The sequence below is a fragment of the Prionailurus bengalensis genome, chromosome C1 (genome assembly GCF_016509475.1).
Source record: "Prionailurus bengalensis isolate Pbe53 chromosome C1, Fcat_Pben_1.1_paternal_pri, whole genome shotgun sequence".
NCBI lineage: Eukaryota > Metazoa > Chordata > Mammalia > Carnivora > Felidae > Prionailurus > Prionailurus bengalensis.
In genome coordinates this window covers 168732275-168754676 of record NC_057345.1, presented here as the reverse complement: position 1 = coordinate 168754676, position 22402 = coordinate 168732275, and the positions used below count along the sequence as shown (strand labels likewise).

At 37.0% G+C, this 22402-nt stretch overlaps 1 protein-coding gene across 3 annotated transcripts in view; it reads left to right on the top strand.

Annotated features, from left to right (window-relative positions):
- Positions 1-1110: 1110 nt before the first annotated feature.
- The window catches only part of CWC22 (CWC22 spliceosome associated protein homolog), a 57908-nt gene continuing 36616 nt past the window's right edge, over positions 1111-22402 (top strand). Inside the window, exons 1-3 of one of the 3 annotated variants that reach the window (XM_043577201.1) lie at positions 1111-1378; positions 16588-16726; positions 21528-21595. In XM_043577201.1, coding sequence (XP_043433136.1) covers positions 16700-16726; positions 21528-21595 — 95 coding nt within the window. In that variant the 5' untranslated portion in view covers positions 1111-1378; positions 16588-16699. Of the gene's footprint in view, positions 1379-13293; positions 13423-16587; positions 16727-21527; positions 21596-22402 lie in introns of those variants that run through there. The other 2 variants (XM_043577204.1, XM_043577202.1) reach the window with 2 other exon arrangements.

Sequence of the window (22402 nt, the reverse complement as noted above, 5' to 3'; positions counted from 1 at the left end):
CCTATTGCTACTGATAATTGTAGAGGTGGTATTGTGCTTCTTTTCAGTATGGATACAAATGTTTACCAGATTCATCTCCTATGCCCTGTATTGGTACAACTGAAATCTATTTACTTAAATATTTAAAGACACCAAAATGTGCCTTTATGGTCAAACATGTTAGATAGGAAAAAAAAAAGGATGGATAATACTGTTATGTAGTAAGAATTATCTCATATACATCAAGTGTATCAACGAATTCAGTTCTTAAGAGTATTCTAGGGATGGGCACTCGCCCCCCCCCCCCGCAACATCAGAAAATGGGCACACAGTGTTAAGTAAACTGCCCCAGAAAAATTACCCATGAGTATATCAATAGATTTAAGAGTTAAACATAAAGAGAACTTCTCCAGTATCTTTATCTGTAATCACTGTACTCTTCTGCCTCAAAGAAAAGGTTACTCGCATGAGTACTCTAAAATCGTAATAGAGAAATGTTTGGATAAACCAGGCCTGGTGTACACAAGGGTGGGGAGAATAAAGATATACTTGCTTTAGGAAAAGATAGTTTCCAAAACAGTAACAAGCAGTTGAATTTTTTTAGGTTTTGTTACTCTTGAAAAGTAAAGCATAAGAAAACAATTTCATGAATTACCTCTGATCTCTGCACAGTTCGCTATTTCCAAGTTGGCCAGCCAATCTCCTTATCCTCACGATGTCTTGCCAGCTGGTACCTTAAACTCAATTAGAAGCATCATCTTCTCTACAAAATTAGCTTTTCCTCATTACTTCACTTTGTGGTCCAAAATCCTCCCGTTCTCGCAGCTTGAAATCTTGGGACATAGTAGGCACTTAACGTTTCCTAACATTTTTCCTTATATAGGCTCTTGATCTAACTACTGCCAAAAGTCTGTCTTCTCCTCTTAAAGATTTCCACAGAAAAAATGACTACTGAGGTCTACTTCTTGCCAACTGCAGAGAAAGAGCTTTAAAGTAAATTTTGAGAAATCCTCATCACTATCAGCTTTCAGATGAGCCGCCTGGATGTGCTCTCGGGAGCCTACTCAGAAGAACTACAATTCCCGTCGTACATTGCGACCTTCTAAAAATTACAATTGACGCGTCATTTCCGTCCTTACTGGCGGCGGATGCTGGACTTTGTAGTTTGCATTAACTTCTCTTTTGTCGCCGTCTTGGAAAGAGGAAATTGTGGCCAGACCAACTGCTCTCAACGTGGTATTAAGTTATAGTATTTAAAGTAAATTAATAAGATAACGTTTTAAAGTGAATTTAGCGTCAGGTTTGTATGTATTTCACGTTCCGCCTTCCTCGCACTGCCGGGGCCGGAGAAGGGGAAGTGACGTGCGTCCGGTGTAATGGCGGCGCGGTGGAGCTCCAGGTAATTACCGAACTCCGTAGACTCGCCTCAGGCAGCGAACCAGATTGGGGGTGGCGGGTTGCCGGACCGGGTGGGAATAGAAAGAGGACTAGGGGTGAGCAAGGATTTGCTGGTACCTCCGCGGGCAGCTCGGAGGTGTGCGCGCCGGCCCCCGAGACTGAGGTGTGAGTGCCGGTAGTGCGGAGGAGTCTGAGCGGGTAGGGAAGGGGCCGTGAACTCCGTTCCCGCCTGCGCGGACGGACCTAGCTTCCTGGTGAGGTTGCTGGAGCTGTCTGACCGTGGTGTTTTTGTTGCTGAAGTCTAGCACCAGCGCCTGGGTCTCTGTCTTGTCGGCGCGGATCACTTAGAACTTCTTAAGTCCTTTAGGTTTCCCGAGGCCCCTTTTTTACCGGCCGGGCCCCAGGCCGTGGGAGTGGGATTAAGGAACTGTGGTTAGTTAAAAAATAGTGGAAGTTACACTGTTATGCCTCCATCCAGCGTATATCCCTGTGACGGCTTCTTTACATTTTCATTAATCGTTTTTTTTTCATTCATTTGCCCTGTAAATACTAGATGCTTTCTAGTGTTTAGTCCTGGGGGCTCTTTTCTGTCGTCCTTTATCCTTCCGTAAGTTGATCTACCTCCAATAAGGTACTGACTCTCCAACTTGGATCTCCAGTATGTCCACCTCTCTGTGGAGCTCCGGATCCTACAATACACTTGTGCATATCGCTATCGTAATAGTTAATTTTATTGAGTCTTAACTGCAATAACCGCTTTACCAATTTTCACTTCACCCTCGCAACACCTCTTTGAGATATTTATCTCTTTGAGATAAATAAGGGGAAAAAAAATGAAGAAAGGATGTTCTAGATGCAAGATATAGCTGATTGAAAGCATACTAACAGTTCCTTTTACGTTTTGATGTGTCCACAGACTAGCAATAGCAGATAGAAAAACAAACTTGGCTTTCAGAAAACTAGTTAGCCTGCCTCCTCATCATGTTTAAACTTGTTTTAGGATTGCCTGTGAATCTGGGAGTTAGCCTCAATTATCCTTCTCTAGAAAAGCGGATTTAGAATTGGCATTAAAAGTGTGACTTTGTTCTTAGAAGCATTGTGACAAGCAGCATCTGTAGGAGGAGGAGACCTGCTAGGGTGGGTGCTGGGTGATGGACTCCTAAGCCAAAGATTCCAGTCTTGATTCAGGCCTTAGAAACTCTGTCACTTAGGCAGGTTACTTAACATCTCTAGTCTCAGCTTCCTCGTCTGAAAAATGTGGATGATAATAATATCTAACTTAGTGGGTTGTTTTGAGGATAAAAATAAATAACAATGCTTATATATAAGGCCTGTGTACAGTGCCCGGCCTACAGTGTTAACTATTATTGTTACTGTTGTAATATAGTTGATGAATCCTCTATGCTTCAGTTCTTGTTCTTTGCTTTTGAATATTGCTCTTCCATGTTTCCGTGCCCATTCCACTTTCGTGGAGCATTTCCCACCCCATTTGACTGGGGTTCTGGTTTGTGTTCTCCCTGATGATTGTACATTGCCAGGTGATCGACAGTAAGTTGTACCTGAGACCATCTAAGAGAACACACTTTTACAGCGCCAGTGCCTTAACAAACATTATTTTCTGTTTACTACCCACTTGTATCTAGACTGAATTTTGTATTACCTGGTATCTCTGTAACGTAAGTTCTAGCTGGCCTAAGAAAGAGGTGGTTATTGATAATATAGCTGACCATACTGATGACTCTGTGGGCTTCCTTGTTGCATTTCTCTTCTGTAATGTTTGAAAATTTTAGCATGGGAGGGTGATGAAACAAAAAGGCCTCTGGCACATTAGTTTCATCATACTTCTGGACTGAACCTGTCACCTAAATATTTTATCTCAGTGTATACATTTCATTTCAGTGCCTACAATAAAGTGCAAATTTTCGAAGCATTTTCTTCCAAAATAATACATCAGGAGAGGAAGCAGTGGACTAAAGCAAGCCTTTGCTATTTGTAGCCAAGCTAGTAAGTGTTTTCCCGGAGAATAGATAACAACAACAGCAACAACAAAAATGGTATAAATTACCTTGGCCTGGAGACATTAAGACTGCTGTGATTATAGAAGCTAATCGGAGGAAGAGACTAAGTGGACAGTCATGTTTAACTTGACTAGGCCTAATTGAAATGGATCAGGATAGACAGAGTTCAGCACTTCCACCTGAAAGGTCCTGTGTGTTCTTCCCTCAATTATTTTATCAAGACGGTTTAATTCTAGACTTGGTGACAGGTGCCTCCGTAATGAAATAAAGTGCTTTGTCTCTAGAGATTACTTCATAAATTTCTCCGTGGAGACCACCACTTCCAAGTTTTCTTTAACACTTAGAACATGGCTGGGTGCCGAGGTGGCTTAGTTGTTTAAGCATCTGGCTCCTCATCTCGGCTCAGGTCATGATAGGGTTTGTCGGATGGAGCCCTATGTCGGGCTCTGTGCTGACAGCACAAAGCCTGCTTGGAATTCTCTCTCTCCCTCTGTCTTTCTGCCCCTCCTGCGTGCATGTGCTCCTTCTTTCTCAAATAAACTTTCTTTAAAAATCTTAAAACGTGGTTTACTAAATAGCTCTTTAATTAATAATCAGAAAGGCCACTTTCAAAGCTGTGCTGAGTGTTGACAGAATGTATTCAGCCCATATACTTATTTAAGCAAGCTGAGGAACACATTTTGGGGGAGGGGGAATAAAGTGGTATGAGTATTCAAAGACATGAAATAGACTCACTGATTAAACATGGTTTTGCAAGTTGAAGTAACTGCACCTTCAGGATCAGGTTTCCTCTTGCAGTGCCTTTAAAGGAACTGGTATTTTTTTCATCTTCCATAAATTGGAAATTTATTCAGCCCTCCAGGTTAACATGGGGTGAAGACAAGGGATGACCCCTGATAGTGCTGTCTTGATGCAGTTGATGACAAACAGCTCAGGGCTTCCTAGAAGTCAGCGTTGATAGTTAAGACAAGTCTGCTGTGGTATTCCTTGGTAAAAGTTGTCTAAGTATCGTTATAGAGAGTTCTTTGTGGGAAGAAATAGGAATAATCAGGGCACCTAGGTGGCTCAGTCAGTTAAGCGTGTGACTTGATTTTGGCTCAGGTCATGATTTAACAGTTAATGGGATCGAGCCCTGCTTCGGACTCTGCGCTGACAGCACAGAGCCTGCTTGGGATTCTCTGTCCCTACCCCACTCGCACGCATGTACACACACTCTCTCAAAATAAACACATTAAAAAAACAAGGAATGGGAATAATCATTAGAAGTCCACACGCCCCCTTTTATGTTTAATTTTAGAATTGGAACCTGTGAAGTGGTAAGTACTGTCCTGGGTTCTCAATGTATAGCAGTGACCAAGAATCTCAAAAATCTTGTTCTCATTCAAGGTGTTTCATGCTTTAGCTTCATGAGTCTCATGTTCCATCTCATTTCTGCTCAATCTTACATTCACACCCTGTACTCAAACAACTGAGAATCCCCTAAACTCTTTTTTTATATCTCAGTCTTTACACATGCTGAGCTCATTGCCTGAATGACTTCTTTCCCCTTTCATGCGAGAAGTGATTTTTCCCCCTTTCCTACTTGTACTACAGCATTCAGCTTCTGGACCCACTTTCTTCTGTATGCCCCAGACCCACTTAGTTGCACTTCCTCTCTTCCAGGAATACTGTGTCTATAACATTGCTACAGCACTTTAGACTTTTCTTCTCTCCTGACGTTAGCAACTTTAATTTCTCAGATCCCAGTTCCTTGTGCGCAGCTTAATGTATGTATCGCCTCACTATTAACAGACACTGCCTTTGACCCCCTATTCTTAATTTGTTTCCAAAAAATAGGGGGTAGAGTAAAAAAACAGAAAAAGACCACAACCATACTGTTCTTTTTCTTAACCTTATACTTTCTTATTTTTTCTATACTACTTTACAACTTCTTAATAGAAGTGTCAGTTTTGGCTTATCCTCATCATTTTTGTTCTAGTTCCATTTACCTGTGTTAGTCCTGTACCAAGTGTCTTAATTTTTATGACCTTACAAAAGAGACTCTTCTGCAAAAATTCAAACTTTAACATTAAATGAAAAAGAAAGCATTCAGTGGGTGATAAAGAAGCACTAAAGCTATTTCTTTACTACAAGACTCTTCTTTTACTATCAAGTAAAGTGGTGAGGGTTATGGTATAGATTTGAAATTTAAGGTTTTATCTATTTGTTATTGTGAAAATGGATATAAAACTTAGCTTAATCACTAGACCAAGAAAACCCATAATGTTTGTTCAGTGAATGAAGATGCTGGAGTTAGTGAGGAAAGTTCAGTCCTGTTGCTGTGCAGTTGAATTGTGAACCAAAGGGTGTGTGGAGAAACTAAGGCAAGACGAGGTGGGCTTAGGCTGTAAATACAAGTGACTGAGTGATACAAGTAGTAGCAGCAGACTCCTCCCTTAGGATTTGTTTTTATTCAGTAATTACAGGAAGTACTACTGAAGAACTCTTCTCTTAAAGATTTTTATATGGAAACAGATTGTTGATGCATGAAGCATTGAGACAGAAATTTCCATTTTAAAAGCTTAGAAGGAGGGCACCTGGGTGGCTCATTCATTTAATTATCTGACTCTTGATTTTAGGTCAGGTCATGATCTCATGGTTCATGGGTTCCAGCCCTATGTTGGGCTCCATACCAGCAGTCCAGAGCCTGCTTAGGATTCTCTCCATCCTTCTCTCCCTCTTTCTCTCTCTTTCTCAATTTGCCCCTCCCCAGCTTGCATGTGCTCTCTCTCTCAAAATAAATAAATAAACTTAAAAAAAGTTAAGTAGCATATTGAAACGATTATATCACTTTTAATTTCTTTGGTTAAATACAGACCAGTATGGACTGGCTTCATGATATAGGAAATGAATGAGGGATAATACCGCCTCTCAGTTTATAATGAGTAATTTTTATTAAAATGTTAAGAGCTTTTAGATTTTGTCTTTTTTTTTTTTTTTTTTTTTTTTTTTTACTAATCTGTGTCTTTTTACCGTCGTCTTAGGATGTCCCCAAATTGGGGCTGTCTCCCCTGCACAGAGTCAGAGACTAATCAAAGGCCTTTATATTTTGTTTATTCCTCATAAAAAGTCAAATAGTATCCAGGTACTATTTGCACACCTCCCAGCCCTATAATTGAACATGGGAATCTTCAGTCATTCAAATGGTTAGAAGTCAAAGAGCACACCTGGTATATGTATTGACTAGGAAACAATAAGAGTACAGGTCTACAGTTCTTTATTTGTAATCTTAGAGCCAGAACTGTTTTGACATTCAGAATTTTTAAGATTTTAATTTTTTTTTCAACGTTTATTTATTTTTTGGGACAGAGAGAGACAGAGCCTGAATGGGGGAGGGGCAGAGAGAGAGGAAGATACAGAATCGGAAACAGGCTCCAGGCTCTGAGCCATCAGCCCAGAGCCTGACGCGGGGCTCAAACTCACGGACCGCGAGATCGTGACCTGGCTGAAGTCGGTGCTCAACCGACTGCGCCACCCAGGCGCCCCAAGAATTTTTAAGATTTTAAAGAAACACAGTGCACATATGAAGTAATAGCCCTTTTGGAATCCCAGGCAATATCTTCCAATCAAACACATTAATATTTCTACAGTTCAACAAATGAAGAGTCACATTTAAGTCTCAGGTTGGTGCAGGTCAAGTTTTGCTGCCAGATGAGTTTCCCACAAACTTAAGAGAAATCTTTGTGGGGCACCTTGGTGGCTTCGTTGTTTGAGCGTCCGACTCTTGATTTTACCTCAGGTCATGATCTCACGGTTCGTAAGTTCGAGCCCTGTGTCAGGTGCTGCGCTGATAGGGTGGAGCCTGCTTGGGATTCTCTCTCCCTCTCTGTCTGTCCCTCCCCTGTTTGTGCTCACTCTCTCTCAAAATAAATAAACTGGAAAAAAAATCTTTGTAAGTTGTGCTGAGCATAGCATAACGTATAGAGTTGTCAAATTCCTATGTTGTATACCTGAAACATTGTGTGTCAACTATCCTTCTATAAAAAAAAAAAAAAAAGGAAAGGAAGGAAAAGAAATATTGTATTTTCAGAGCTTTTCAGATTCCATAATTGCAGACAAGGGATCATCACCTGTACCTGGTGACTTTTCCTTATAGTGATAGTAGTGTTCAGATGCTTTTATTTTCTTGAAATTGTGAACCTATGCTGAAATCAGATTACAACATCATTTGTCCTTGTGTGGTATATAATGCAGCATATTTCTCGCCGATATGTACGCATTTTTAAAAATAACAAGAAACAATAGTAGGAAAGCAATTCTCTTAAAAGGATTTTTCCTTCAATACAGATATGTAAAGGCCATAGACATCTTATCATATATTAAGAAATGTGGCCAATGTGTTTTTCGTATCTTTTCCCTGGGAAGGAAAATTGCCTTGTGGAAGGGCCAGGGGCTTGGGTCCTCTTTGGGGATTTTCTTGAGGATCCTACTACTATCTCCTTCCCATTTCAGTTTTGTATTTAGAACATATTTAAACTTGTTTTTCTTTTGAATACTGTGTAATATTACCATTTTCCCTTATTGAGCAACTAAGATTGTTTTTTTTTAACTCTTATCATGTTTGACATTTGTCAAGTGTGCTGTTACTGTGTAGAATGCAGTAGAGCAACCTGAAGGAAAGGGAATGGACTTTGTTGACTTCCTTTTAATTTATGACAGTTACAGCAAGTCACGTTGGTTGAGGATGCCTTGGGGACAACGGGGACAACGGTAGGAGTGCTCAACAGAAATCATTGAGAAAGCAGTGCATTACAGCCATTAGTTGACGTTTTCATCATCTGAACTTTTAAGATAATTACAGAATTTACAATTTCATAGTTTCCAGTTAACAATCTAAAGTGCATCCTACAAACATTATTAAATATTTTGCCTTCTGATGCTTGCTGACACTGATGGGAAAATAATTTTTAAACTACCATCTTCTTATCATAAAATGCCCTCGTTGTTCAGGAGAGCAGGTGTGGTTTTGCTGAGTTGCTTACTTGTGACAAGGAGAGAGAAATTTAATAATTCATCATAAAATCCACATAGTGATACTAAGAAGAGCAGCGAGAGCTATAAACTCTAGATAAATCGCTCTCATTGCAGGAATTTCCAATTAGTCTAAGTATCAAGCATGCACATGTTGAACTCCCAGAATTTCCTTATGGGCGTATTCTGTATAAATCTGGACGATGATAGGACTTTATGCATTTTTTGTTAGAATTGTAGTAGCAGTCTACTTTGTAAAATTGTCAATTTCACAGTTACATTTTGGGACATGAAAATCTAACAGAGTGTGCTTGATTGGCAGAAAATTATTTGGTGATGATGGTTGAAGGGTAGAAAGGAAAAGATGACACACACTGATGAGAAAGAAAACTCATTACATTTAGATAAGTAAGGTAATTTGAAATAAAATACACAGAAAATTGCTGTGTATATGTATGTGTAGGTAAGTTGAGAAGAGAAACCAGGTTTCAGAACCAAGGATAGCCAAGGAAAATGGTGAATCTTGCACAGTGGAGTCAAGTGCCTTATTTGCTTATACTGTACCTGGTCAGAGTGAATTCCGGCTATGCTAATTAAACAAAGGGAACCTTTAAAGTATTATTTTGCATCTTTAAAAAGAAGTGGGTAGGGCTTTATATTAATATCAAAACCTTTGCTATCTGAAACTTCGGAAAAATGGGTCAGTTTAGGATAGGAAGATTTTCTGTATAGTAGAGACTATATCTGTTTACGTTTTATAGTTTACCAATATTGGATCCATATATTAATGTCATTTTCATTGGGATGCAATATCAGATGGTTTTGGCATCAGATAAACCATCTAGATTTTAGCTCTGCCATTTACTAGCTATAATTTACTTGGACACATTGTTTCAACTCTTTGAACCTCAGTTCTCCCATTGAAAATATGGCTAAAAAATTAACAAAGCAAGGTAATTGTGAGGATTGAATAAGAATATATAAATGAAATGCCTAGTGTTGTATTTTTGCGGCTGCAGTAATTTATCATTATTTATTGCTATTGTTATCTTAATCTAAATTACACATTTCAGACTTCTAAAGTATATGTAGTTAATTGTTCATCTCTGGGATATCTCAGGAATATCATTGTAATGTGCTATATAGACTGTATTAGTGTCAAGGGTAGATTAGTTTGTTGAAGAGCTACTGTGTACATTGGCAGTTCTCCCATTGGCTGGTTTTGAACAGTGATGGTTAGTCTACATTCACCACTGCACATCAGCTTCAGGACATTCATCATTATATTATTCTAAAATGACTTTTGTATCAATGGAATACATGTTTATAAGTTGAGGAAAATATTAAAGTTCATATATTACTAGTATTAGAGCTTAAAGTATCTCCATTATCAACTTGGGCACAGTATTTAGGTAACAGGTGATTTTGAAATGAGTCTTATTTCAGGTACATACTAAGATAAGTTCTCTTGGATGGAAAATATGTAATAAGGATTTAAGTAATTCTGAGAGTCTGGGTCCCACCGTATTTTCATTCTCCCCCTCCCCGTCCAAAAACCATGATGTAAACATGCTACTAATTTTAGCAAGTTGACAATTGAACTGGATTAGAAAATGTTCTCTTCCATTATTTCATCCCTTATTCAGAAATAAGAACTTCAGCCTACCTCCATTTTAGAAGGAAAGTTGGGTAGAGTTTATTAGTCAGTTGAGTTAGTACTGAATTCAAGTTGGTAAAGTGGGTTCTACTATATAAATACATCCCCTTTTAGAGAAGGGAAAGTGTTCAACTCAGGATCTAAACAAGGGCCACACACTAAATCTGTTGTCTCTTTTGTTCTATAATAGCTATCCTCCTTTTTTTCTTTTTTCTTTTTTTGTCCCCCATGGCATTGAATTATTTGAGAAACTGGATCATTAGGCTTGTATGTGAAAGCTCACTAGTGAATAATCACCAATGACATACCTCATTAGCTGTCAAAGTTTAGTATTAATATGCAGCAAAGGAGACAGTATACTGTGGAGGACCATAGAGCATCTCAAAAAGGTGGTTTAAGAACGGGTACTTACTATCTTTGTGAGACTAGAGGTTAGTTATCAGATCATCTTGGCAGTGATTGGGCAGAATTTGAATTTGTAAACTAGCGAGTTGCTGGGACAGTAAATGGTCATATCTTTAAAACTTATGGGTCCTTGCAGACATCATTTTGTGGTCTTACTTTGGAACAGATGGGTCTAAAGTAACTAGAAATAAGAGTATGACCTTAGCTAATCCATGATAAGTATATTGTGACTTAAACTGGCATAATATTTATGTTTTTCAAGTTAGCAGAATCCATTTTATAAGTAGTAGTTTCTGTTTCAGTTGTCAATTCTCCCTTCATAGCTGCCATCAGGGTTATTTTTTAACTTTATTAGTACCTCTGCTTACTCAGCCTCAGCTGCAGAACAGGCCATTATCTTCTGGAGATACGATCAATCAATAGTTACACTGTCTTTCAGTGGGTCATGATCATGTATCAAGTTTGTGATTGTCCTAGTATGTCTAGTGCCATGTTTTCTTGACGTTTATGTTAAACTATTGTTTGGCATCATGGTGGATGCACTGCATTTAAGACTATAGAGATCACACCTTGGTGATTGAAACATAGACAGGCTCTAGGACCAGGATTATTATATTATCCCTTATTTCCCGTAATCTGAACCTTTCGTAGAAAATAACCAAGTGACTTTTCTCACAAGTTGGATATGAGTTATTTTACTTTGTCAGTATCTAAAGAATTAATACCACATCTGGAAATTGTCAAGGACAAGGATTTTGAAGTACCATGATTAAAAGACCTAAGTGTCTACTAATCATTTAGAATTATGTTGCCCAATATGGTAACCACTAGCCAGCCACATATGGCTATTCAAATTAAAAATAAACTTAATTATAAAATTAATAAAATTATAAAATTATAATATTAATTTTCTCAAATCCATTGGGCACATTTGAAGTGCTCAATAGCCACATGTGGCCAGTGGCCATTGTGTTAATGAAGTGGCTACTGACAGTGCAGAATATGAACCTTTCCATTAATGTAGAAAGTTCCATTGTACAGATTTAGAAGCATCAACCAGCAAGGAGAGAAAAAATAAATAACCAAGAGGATAAAAAACAAAAATACACAAAGAAGTGCATTATCATCAGTGGTTTCTATCATCAGGGGAAGGAGGGCCTTATTCTGTAGCCTTGGTCAGAAGTAGTTTTTAGTGTTTTCTGCTTCTGGACCAAAAAAGTCCTTGAAATCAGTCGCAGGTGATGTGTGGTGGTGATGATGGCAGCAGCATCCATCAGGTTATTTCCTGTAAATAGTAAACAGAACTAGATGGAGTCTTTCACAGATTCTTTTGATGTTCCTTCTGGACAATTCACTTCCTAATGTTTATAGAAGGAGTGTTTAGATGAATGTAGGGAAGCAAAAACTCCTGTATACAATAAGTAACTCTGATTAATTTATATAATAATAATAGAACCCAATGAGAATGGAATCCTCCACTGCAGTATACTATAGTCTCAATTTTATAGGGACTGAGTCACTGGTTATCCTGGAAATAAGAACAAATTAAGGACATTCATAGTTTTCTAGGCTTTTAATTTTTCCATAAAATATATTCCAGATCTCACTAATTAATAAGCTTATTTAAACTTACAGGCAAATATTTTTACAGAAGTTATTTTAGTCTTTATATATGAATGTATATGAAATTTGTGTCCAGTTTACCTAGGAAGGCTTAACTTCTCTGTTGATGTAGGTTTTTTCTCTTCCTTTCTCAATTTTTCATGTTTTATATTAATCTTAAGAATAATAAAAGCATTTTATAAACATACTTTATCATCTGGATGACTCCATTTTAGTGCTTATGTTTGTTTGTGGCCATGTTGCAGTAGGTAATGTTACTTTAATTATCATGGCATATATCTTAAACTCCCACAGAACCTGTGCTGCGGCAATCAGTGCATTACCACTGAGAATTTTCTCCCTATGAATTGTGCCCAAAATTTCTCATTTAAAAATCACTGCTTACTGATATTCTTTTGCACACATATATATGCTTCTTACCAATGAGGTAGTAAGGATTAATACATTTGGAATGTATGTGTTCCTTTCCAAATGATTTTTGACTAAACATTATAAAGGAGGTAGGCTGTGAAGTCTCTGTATTTTACCTAAAGTAAAGTACAATTTTACTCTCAATTTATGGCAAATTGAGAACCAAGATTTCTCATCCAAAATTGGAAAGCTGAGGCAACCTGGTGATGAGTTGGATATTGGAAATACATTGGGGATACTTTCATGAAACCAGCATGCCTAGGCATCCCTTTTCCCCTACACATCTGATGTAGTAAGTCAGGTAGGCCCCAATATATGTACTAGTAATTCTATACACAAGTGTTCATAATTTAATTACTTTTAACATAATGAACTAGGGAACCAGTTTTACATTAAGTAATGATTTGAATGAAACTGGCATTTGCAAAAAAAAAAAAAAAAAACTTAACCAGCCACTTTGCTTGAGCAGCTTAGTGCTGTGCTTATCATTATAGATTTACTTTTTAGAACTAGAATATAAGCTCAATGTGGGCAGGGGATTTTGATATGGCTGTTCATTGCTGTCTAGCCAGTGCCTAGAAAGGTGCCTGGCAAAATAACAGAAGTAGTAAATATTATTTGTTCTTGAATGAGTGTATAGATAAATGATGCTGGGTGATAAAGGTGATGAGTATTTGTTAGAAATGATATAATGATTGGGCTAGTGGGGGTAAAAACTATCACCTTTAAGCAAAAGTTAATTGAGTGAAATTTTGAGTTTCATGGCTCTATACGTTTATAGCCATAAATACAGGAATGAGTCATGTCAAAAAAAGTCATGAAATTTGTGTAATACGGCACAGTCATCTTGTCTGAGAAGGCACATGGGACCTAAAACCCAGTGGAGACAAGATCATGCCTTCAGGGTCGGATCCACCTGAGGTGAGAGAGAAGTAGCTTCTGTTTGAGTTGTTTGTTCATTAATATTTAATATAATTAACAGAGTTAGATTTAGGTCTGCCATCTTGTTTTTTTTCCTCCTTCTGTTTTTTGCTCCTTTGCTCTATCTTGCCCTTTTAAGTTAATTTTAATTTTAAATTTTAAATTTAAATATTTTAAAATTCTATTTTACGTTATCTACAGGCTTTTTAGCTATATTTTTTAACATTACTTTTGCAGTCATTGTTCTAGGGGAAACAATATGTATCCTTAACTTTCCATAAGTTTCTTAGATTTGATATTAATTACTACCACTTCACAAAAAAACTTAGAAATCTTGGATCATGTAGGTCTATCTTACCTCCTCCTGTATATGCTACCTAATGTGTCTTTTTCATCTACATACACTATAACCCCTCAAGATGTTTTTTTTTAATAAGTGCATTTATTTATTTTGAGAGAGGGAGGGTCAGAGAGAGAGAGAGAGAGAGAGAGAATCCCAAGCAGGCTCTGCTGCACCAGCAGCATGGAGCCTGACGTGGGGCTCAAACTCATGAACTGTGAAATCATGACCTGAGCCAAAACCAACAGTCAGATGCTTAACTGACTGAGCCACCCAGGTGACCCTCAAGATGTTATTTTTACTTTAAACAGACCTATGTATTTTAAGTGAAGGAAAAAGTAGTCTTTTATACTTCCTGAAGAAGTCACCATTTCCAGTGTTCTTCATTACTTTCTGAAGTCTCCATTGGTGTCATTTCCCTAAAGCCTGAGAACTGCAGCATTTCTTGGAGAATGGGTCTGCTGGTGCTGCATTCTGTTTCTCTTAGTTTTCTTTTGTTTGTTTTAATTAGTAAATGTCTTTATCTTCATTCTTAATATTATTTTTGTTGGAATCTTAGGGTAGCAGGTTTTTTTTAATCTTTCAGCACTTTAAAGATTGTCTTCTAGTCTCCTTAGTTTCTGATGAGAAGTCAGAAATAAGTTATTTCCCTGTATGACTGTGTGTTTAGGCATGGTTTTCTTTGTATTTATCCTATCTAGGATTATCTGTGCTTCATGAATCTGTAAATTTATGCCTTTTGCCAAATTTGGGGGGAAATTTGGCTATTTCGTAAAATATTTTTTTCCTATACCATTTTTTTCCTTCATGAACTTTGATTACATGTAGATTAGGCCTTTTGATAATTGTCCTACATGTCCCTGTTCATTAATTTTTTTGTCTGTTTCTAGATTGGATACTTTTTATCTTTTAGATTATATAATTTCATTGACTTTCTATTATCTCCATTTTGCCTTAGGTTTGGCTAACCAGTGAGTTTTTCACTTCATATATTTTTCAGTTCTAAAATTTCATTTTGGTTCTATTCTTTTCATTGTTGTTTTTGTTTGCTTTTGTTTGTTTCATTTTTGCTGAAATTTCCTGTGTATTCCTTGCAAGCGTGTTTTCCTTTGTGCTTTGGAATATGCTTTAAAAACCTTGTATGCCAATTCCAACATCTGGGCCATCTTAATGTTGGTCTTTGATTATCTTTTTTTTTAAAGATTGGACCACAGTTTTCTGATAACTTTTTTAATTGTATTCTGGTCATTATAACTGTTAGTTAAGACTGTACATTCTGTTACTTTCCTCTGAGGAGTGGTGACTTTTTAGACAATTTACTTGATTAGACTTAAATTGCAAATTCTGTCTCTTAGGCAGCTATTCATATCACAGTTCGGTTCTTTGATCCTGAGTACTGTTTTGTTCATGTGTTGGTTCAGAGGTGGTCAGAGATTTGGGCACATGCGGCTCCTCTTCTCGGGCTCTCTCCCTTCTGAGAGTCCCCTAGCAGCATGCTAATCTAACTGCAGCTACAAATACTTAATTGGTGGTGTGCTTTAGGCTGCAATTATACTTTATACGTTAAGTTTGTAAAGAATCTCATATATATTGCTCTTAATAACCTTGATACCATGCTAACCACTGTAATAGAAACTTTTCTTGATTTAGTGATCTGTGTATATCCCTATCTGCATTAAATGATAGCAACTCTGTGTCACTTTATAGTGTTAGTATTATTTTTGTGTATGTGGTCTAGTGGAAAGAAAATTTAATTGGGTGTCCTTAGGCTAAGTTTCCAGTTATAGGTCTGCCATTAACTGGTAGTATTGCTTAGGACATTGAAATAACTTATCTGACCTTCATTATTTTTATCTATAAAAAGAAGGAATTGGACTAGATAATCTATAAACCTTTCTGGCATTCAAGCTTAAAAATTTTCCTAGTTGTATTCAATTATTTTGGTACTGGCACAGTTCTTTCTCTGTATTTTCTACCTCTTTTAAATCTCTTATTTTCTACTCTTTCATTTGATTTTTGTTGATTCCATTACCTTACACCAAACCATAAACCATTTAGATACATAATTAAAATAAAATACTTAAATGACAGTTCTGTGTTAACATAACTAGCAATTCAGCATTTTTCAAAAATTCCTAAAATGTAATTAACAGATAGATATTGGAAAACTTTTATTTTAGCATTTAACATTGGTGACTAGGTTTATTCTGAGCCAAATACTTAGTTCTCATGCCTGAATATATCTGAAGTCATGTACCTTTGATAGATTACATTAAAACTTAATTACTTATATTTTTATGCAGAGCATATTTATTTCTGAGTGATCATTATTACAAGATAATGATAATTGGATATTTCATTCTTAGTCTATATAGAAACATGGGATATTTTGTGCTCGGTTTATATAGACTTTATCTTATATCATTTCCTTTGTTTACTTGTTTAATGTAATACCACAGCACTGTTTTATGATGTAGGTATAGGTTTCCCTCAATGAAAACGATTTGAATAAAGTTATCTGACATCAGTTATTAAATTAATTTTTGTTCCTTTCCATCATTAGACTAAAATACCTTATGGTGTTTAATAATGTTATTATTTGCTCTCTTATTCAGAGTCTGTTCTACATATGTGTTCTTTATACATTGTTATGTGGAACCATTTAAGGACTTTTTAAATTTTTATATAATTATTGATTATATATCTGTGCCTAGTGATTAAGAAAAATAAGATGGTCAAGTGTTCATTGTGTGGAAATAATATGTTGTTATTTCACATACATTTTATCGATGTTAACAAAAAACTTTCTTTGGTCTATTTCACAGGTAACGTTTGCAGACAGCAAAAGTAAAGTGTCAAGGAATTCATACCGTTTGGTACCGGTTATTTGGACCAACTTAAGGAGTCTTTGATTTATCAGACCACTGTCAACAAAAAATGAAAAGTAGTGTGGCACAGATAAAAGTAAGTGTTTGAAATTTATAATGAAGAACATAAGCTTGTAGTCCATTATCTGTCCTTTAATCAAAAATGCATTTACATAAATAGGACATTAGAAACAGACATTGTACGCATATCTAACTTAGACAATTTCAAATGTAGATCCTTGGTCAGATAGAAGCAATAGTGTGCAAGAGGACAAGTGAGAAGAGAACATGCGGGACGTGTGCGCATGTATGTGTCCATGTACATGTGTGTGTATATCAATGCCTGCATAAATCAAGAAAGTGCATGTGAGTGAGCACATGCAGAAGAAAAGTAAATAACAGGGCAAGAGAATCCACCATTCTTAAAGAGCATACTTTCCTGAATGAGCATGAAATGGGGGACAGGTGTCTGCTTCCTCAGTTGATCATAGTTCCTGCATGTCTATCTACAAGTGAGCCTTTTATTGAATATTTCATATGCATAAATGAGTTCTTTATTCTGTGTCATCCTTTACTTAGACATTATACACTTATTTATTTAACAGATAGTCACTAAATTCTTAATTATGTCCCAGTGACTGTTCTAAGTACTTTAGGTAAAGTGGTAAACAAAACAGAAATCCTTGGTTTTGTGGAGTTTGCATTCTAGTAGGGGAAGACAAAATAAATTATAAAATTAATACATAAGTCATTTCTATCGTATGGTACAGTGTTAAGTGTTAGATTCGGGCTGTAGACAAAAGAAATAGGATAAGGTTGATCGTTAGCATTGGAAGTTGCAATTTTTAATAGGGACCCACTGAAAAAGTAGCTATCTGAGCAAAAACTTGAAGGATATGAAGAAGTCAGCCATGCAGATGACCAGGAGAAGCATGTGCCAGGCAGAGTAAACAACAAGTATGAAGACGGAGTCTAGCGTGGCTGAAGCAGGCTGTAAGAAAGGTAGAGTGGTAGATACAGTCAGAGCAGTAACAGAACCAGTAACTCCATCTACTTTCAGAGCTGCTCCTCTGCCTGTTACTGGACTTAGCAGGAGAACAAACCATTCCACTTTTTTTAAGTTTCACAGATCTACAAGCAGGCGCGTCATTTCTTGGGGCTTAGAGTCAGTAAAGGGGAGGGTATATTTTTAATTATAGATCTAGGCACTGCTCCCTTCCTCTCTCCCCCACCACCCCTGCACCCCTAAACTTTCTTCTTTAAAGAGAACCAGTAGACCGAGCTTAACAGTGGACACCAGGCACTGAGGCAGGCTCTGCTGCAATCTTTTCTAAATCCTGTTGACTGTTGTACTGTCGAGCAGAAGGCTAGGTAGACACCCAGCCCGTCCTTGCATCTCTTTTGGTGGGAACTCACTGTCTCAAGCAGACCCATCTGTCAGTAGATACCTTCATATATTGTTCTGGAATCTGCTTCCTTGGGACTTGTACTCGTTGGTCCAGTGGCACTTAAGCAGTTGATTAATTGTGGGCCTAGTAGGTTGCAGACTATACTAAGAGCCGGGGACATAAAGAAAAAGGAGACCTGGTGTGTAACTGGCTCTTGACTGACAAGAGCACTCAGATTTAGTTGGATACTTTTTTCACAGAGGGAGACATGTTTAGTCTTTCTCAGGATCCTCTTCCTGCTCCTCTTATACTGTGCTTCTCCACCTTTGCCTCCTGTGGTCCTGCTGAGTCCTCTGTGACATCCCCCTAGGCTGAGAGTGGCTATCTTCAGTCACATGCCCTTCAGGCTTGATGGCTCAGCTCTCTCTGCTAGTACTCAATCTAGTCTGCCTCCCTTTTTCCATCCTTTTAGCTACAGGCAGGTCCAAAAGCTGGGTGGGGCCCATTTTTACCTCAGGTAAAGCTCACATCTTCCTTTAATGTTCTGAGGACTTACCTGCTAGGTTCAGGAGGCTTTAGCTGAAGATTCCTTGCTTTTCCATTGAGTCTTACTGCAGCCTCCTTAGCTATCTAGAAGCAAGTTACCCACCTATTGCCAGCCCTTCCTCTCCTTGCTCTTAAAGACTTGTTCCGTGAGGCTAATGGATGCTCAGAGGTCTGGATTCAGGGTTTCTGCTCCACTCACCTTCATATACTGCTCTGTTTATATTGTTAGAGACTATAGGTAACTGCATGATATAAACATTTGTTTTGCTTAATGAACAACTTAGAGAATTTTTTAAGGTAATTGTGACAATATATTATTTTCAACTGCTACTCTGACTTATAATCTGAACTTTATGATAAAGGAAATAGGAAAATTCAGGTTATTATTTGGATCGCATGTCAAAAATGAGTGAAATCCCGTTCATCTACCAAATCCGGAGTTCAAATCCTCCTCTACCCACTGTCATCCCTCAGTATTCAGTACTGTTCCCTACTCAAGATGTCCTGTTAGCACTTCTATGTGTGCCAGTCACGTTAACTTGATCATATTTACGAAATTCTGATTCACGACTTCAATATTTTTGGTTTCCCCCCATGCCTACAACAGATGTTGCGGAGATGTGTTAAAAATCATTAGCAAAGAACTGAGGCCTTTTCCCTAATGTAATCAAAATAATTGCTGTGCCTTATAAAAGAAAAAGTAGACCATGCAGTTTTGTTGAGTTCTCTCTCTCCTCCTCCTGTCCTCCTCTTCTTCCTCCTCTTCATCCTCCTCTTTTTTTCTCCTTTTTATCTCTGTTGTTCTCTCAGGAACTTACAATCTGATATGTTTAATTACGGAAATCTTTACAATCGTCTCTCTCCCATAAGATCCTAAGTTCACTGAGGGTTTTTCCTATCTTGTGTATCCTCCAGAGTATCTACACAGGAAGAGCTGTGTCCTGTAATAAATGATCAGTGAATACTATATTTGATGTTGCCATGAATCTAATGAATCTTGTGCTCCATTTTAGGTTTAGGATCTTGGTGTCAGGTTTTGTAGAAATCTATGTCCTACATACTGAACAAATGTCCTACTTCATTGTGTTGCTAAAGGAAATAATTTTTAAAACTTTCTTATATGCATTAGAAACATAGAAACAGATTTTAAGATAGTTGTATTCAGTATAAAATAGTAGCCAAACTATGGCTACTGTAAGTTATAAATTTTGATCACATGCTAATTCACCTATATACAATAGTTTGTATATACTATTAGAAAAATTCAACAGTTGTGGGGGGAGAAAAATTCAATAGTTAATGAGATTGTTTGGCAATATATTTATGAGAATGTTAGATTCAAACTGCTGTTAATTAGATGTTCATAAAACAAGAAGTTGAAGTTTGTATTTCTGTGCAGATAACTTTCTATTTTTTTTAATTTTTTTTTTTTTACATTTACTCATTTTTGAGAGACAGACAGAGACAGAGCACAAGCAGGGGAGGGGCAGAGAGAGGGAGACACAGAATCTGAATCAGGCTCCAGGCTCCCAGCTATCAGCACAGCGCCCGACATGGGGCTCGAACTCACAAACCACGAGATCATGACCTGAGCCAAAGTCAGATGCACAACTGACTGAGCCACCCAGGCACCCCATAACTTTCTATTTTGAAATGTATCTTTTTCCTATTAAGGAGGCAAGCATATAAATATGCAGAACAAGTTGCTCATTATTTGATTTACATTTTCTTAGATTTCTAGGTGAAGGTACTTTAAAAAAACATACAATTTTTCTTTTCTTATAATTAGGTAGTTAAAATTATTTTAATTCTAAAAAAAAAAACAAAAAACTGGTCAACATGAATTTTCACCAGTAATGTAAAAAACTTACCTATTTACAGAGATAAATATTTTGGCTTTTTAACTATATTTGGATTTTTAAATTAGGATGTGTTCTCACTGGATAGTTCATATTTCTGACTCCTGTGACATGTCTCTTCAGTTTCATGTTACAGTGCAGTTACTTATTTGTATGTCTTTTTTTTTTTTCAAAGGATTTGGCATAGGAGCTATCTCTCACAAATCGTGTTTTTCAAATCTTTAAAGTCTAACATAGTGCTATACATATCAGACTTTCAAATGTTTTCTGAAAATAAAAAATAATTTTCATAAATATACTAGTGTTGGTTTCTTCTAGCTGTTTATTCAGATTTACTAACCTGGATTAAAGTGGTTTTATAAGTCAAAGTAGATCCAAGGAGGTAAGTGCAGTATTATAAGACTTTGATATTACCACAGAAGTGAGCTCTTTGTGCCAGAAGACCTCTGGCCCTTAGTCATGTTTTTCACCAAGAAAAAACTTTGGTCTTGTTTTTCACCAAGAGAAGGTCTTTATAAAAATGATACTCTAGGGGCGCCTGGGTGGCGCAGTCGGTTAAGCATCCGACTTCAGCCAGGTCACGATCTTGCGGTCTGTGAGTTCGAGCCCCGCGTCAGGCTCTGGGCTGATGGCTCAGAGCCTGGAGCCTGTTTCGGATTCTGTGTCTCCCTCTCTCTCTGCCCCTCCCCCATTCATGCTCTGTCTCCCTCTGTCCCAAAAATAAATAAACGTTGAAAAAAAAATTAAAAAAAAAAATGATACTCTATACATTTATAATTTATTATATAGGAATAAAATATCAACTAAGTAACTTAGCATCACAAATTTGAGAATTACTTTCTTCTACCTTGAATTTTTCTTGTTTCAAAAAAGTGGTTGGTCCATAGTGAAACCAGAGATCTGCCACAGATATTTACCTAGGAGTAAAATTTTCTTTTATCTTATGTACTACTTAGATAACATGTATTTTTCTTATGATTTAAAAAAATGTTTTGAAATAATTTGTATGGCACTTCTGTTTTTCTGAAAGACATATTTCATTTTCTGTGTGTTTTTATCATAATTTTTTAAATGCCCCCCCCCCTCTTTTTTTTCCCTTTGAAAGCATTCTTCTGGTCATGACAGAAGGGAAAACTATAATTCATATCAGAGGACCTCCTCTCCAGAAGACAGGTAAATAATTTTATGTGCTTCTGCAATTTAAATTTTTTGTAATAAGTTTAAGAAATTATTTAGCTGTTAGGTTCCTAATTTTAGGGTGAACAATTTATTTTTGATGGTTTTCAGTATTATTTGAATAAGCTTGAGGACAAATCATTTTTGAATGACTGTTCTGGTAGTTTCTAGTAAATAATTCTAGATTTTATCTAATTTTGGAGGTGAGAAAGAATAATTTCAGCATATCAAAAAATTAAAGTTTTATAAATTGAAATGGATACTAAATGAAAGTTTATAAAATGGAAAACGGAGTTGAAATTATTTTGAAGTGTTGCTTTTGTTACCACTGTCCTATACATGGCTCTTAATAGATTTCAGAATGCTTTTATGTGTATCATATCTTATAATTGTGTTAAGATCAAAGATCTAGAAATATTACTATTGTTTTAAGTTAACTATTTATTTTCAGAGAGAGCACACAAGTGGGAGAGACACAGAGAGAGAGGGAGAGACAGAGAATCCCATGCAGGTTCCGCCCTGTCAGTGAAGAACCTCATGGGGGGCTCGAATCCACAAAACGTGAGAGCATGACCTGAGCCAAAATCAGGAGTCACATGCTTAACTGAACCACCTAGGCACCCCTACAAATATTACTATTAATGTTCATCAGGCATTCATAGTAGTACTTTGATTATTTCACTTAGTGAACTATGACCATTAAAAATAATTTATGAAGGGAAAAGCATCCTTTAAACCTTCTTTCAGTTGTCTGATCTCTGCCTTACCCCGTATGTACTTTTTCTTCTTATGCCACTCTGCTAT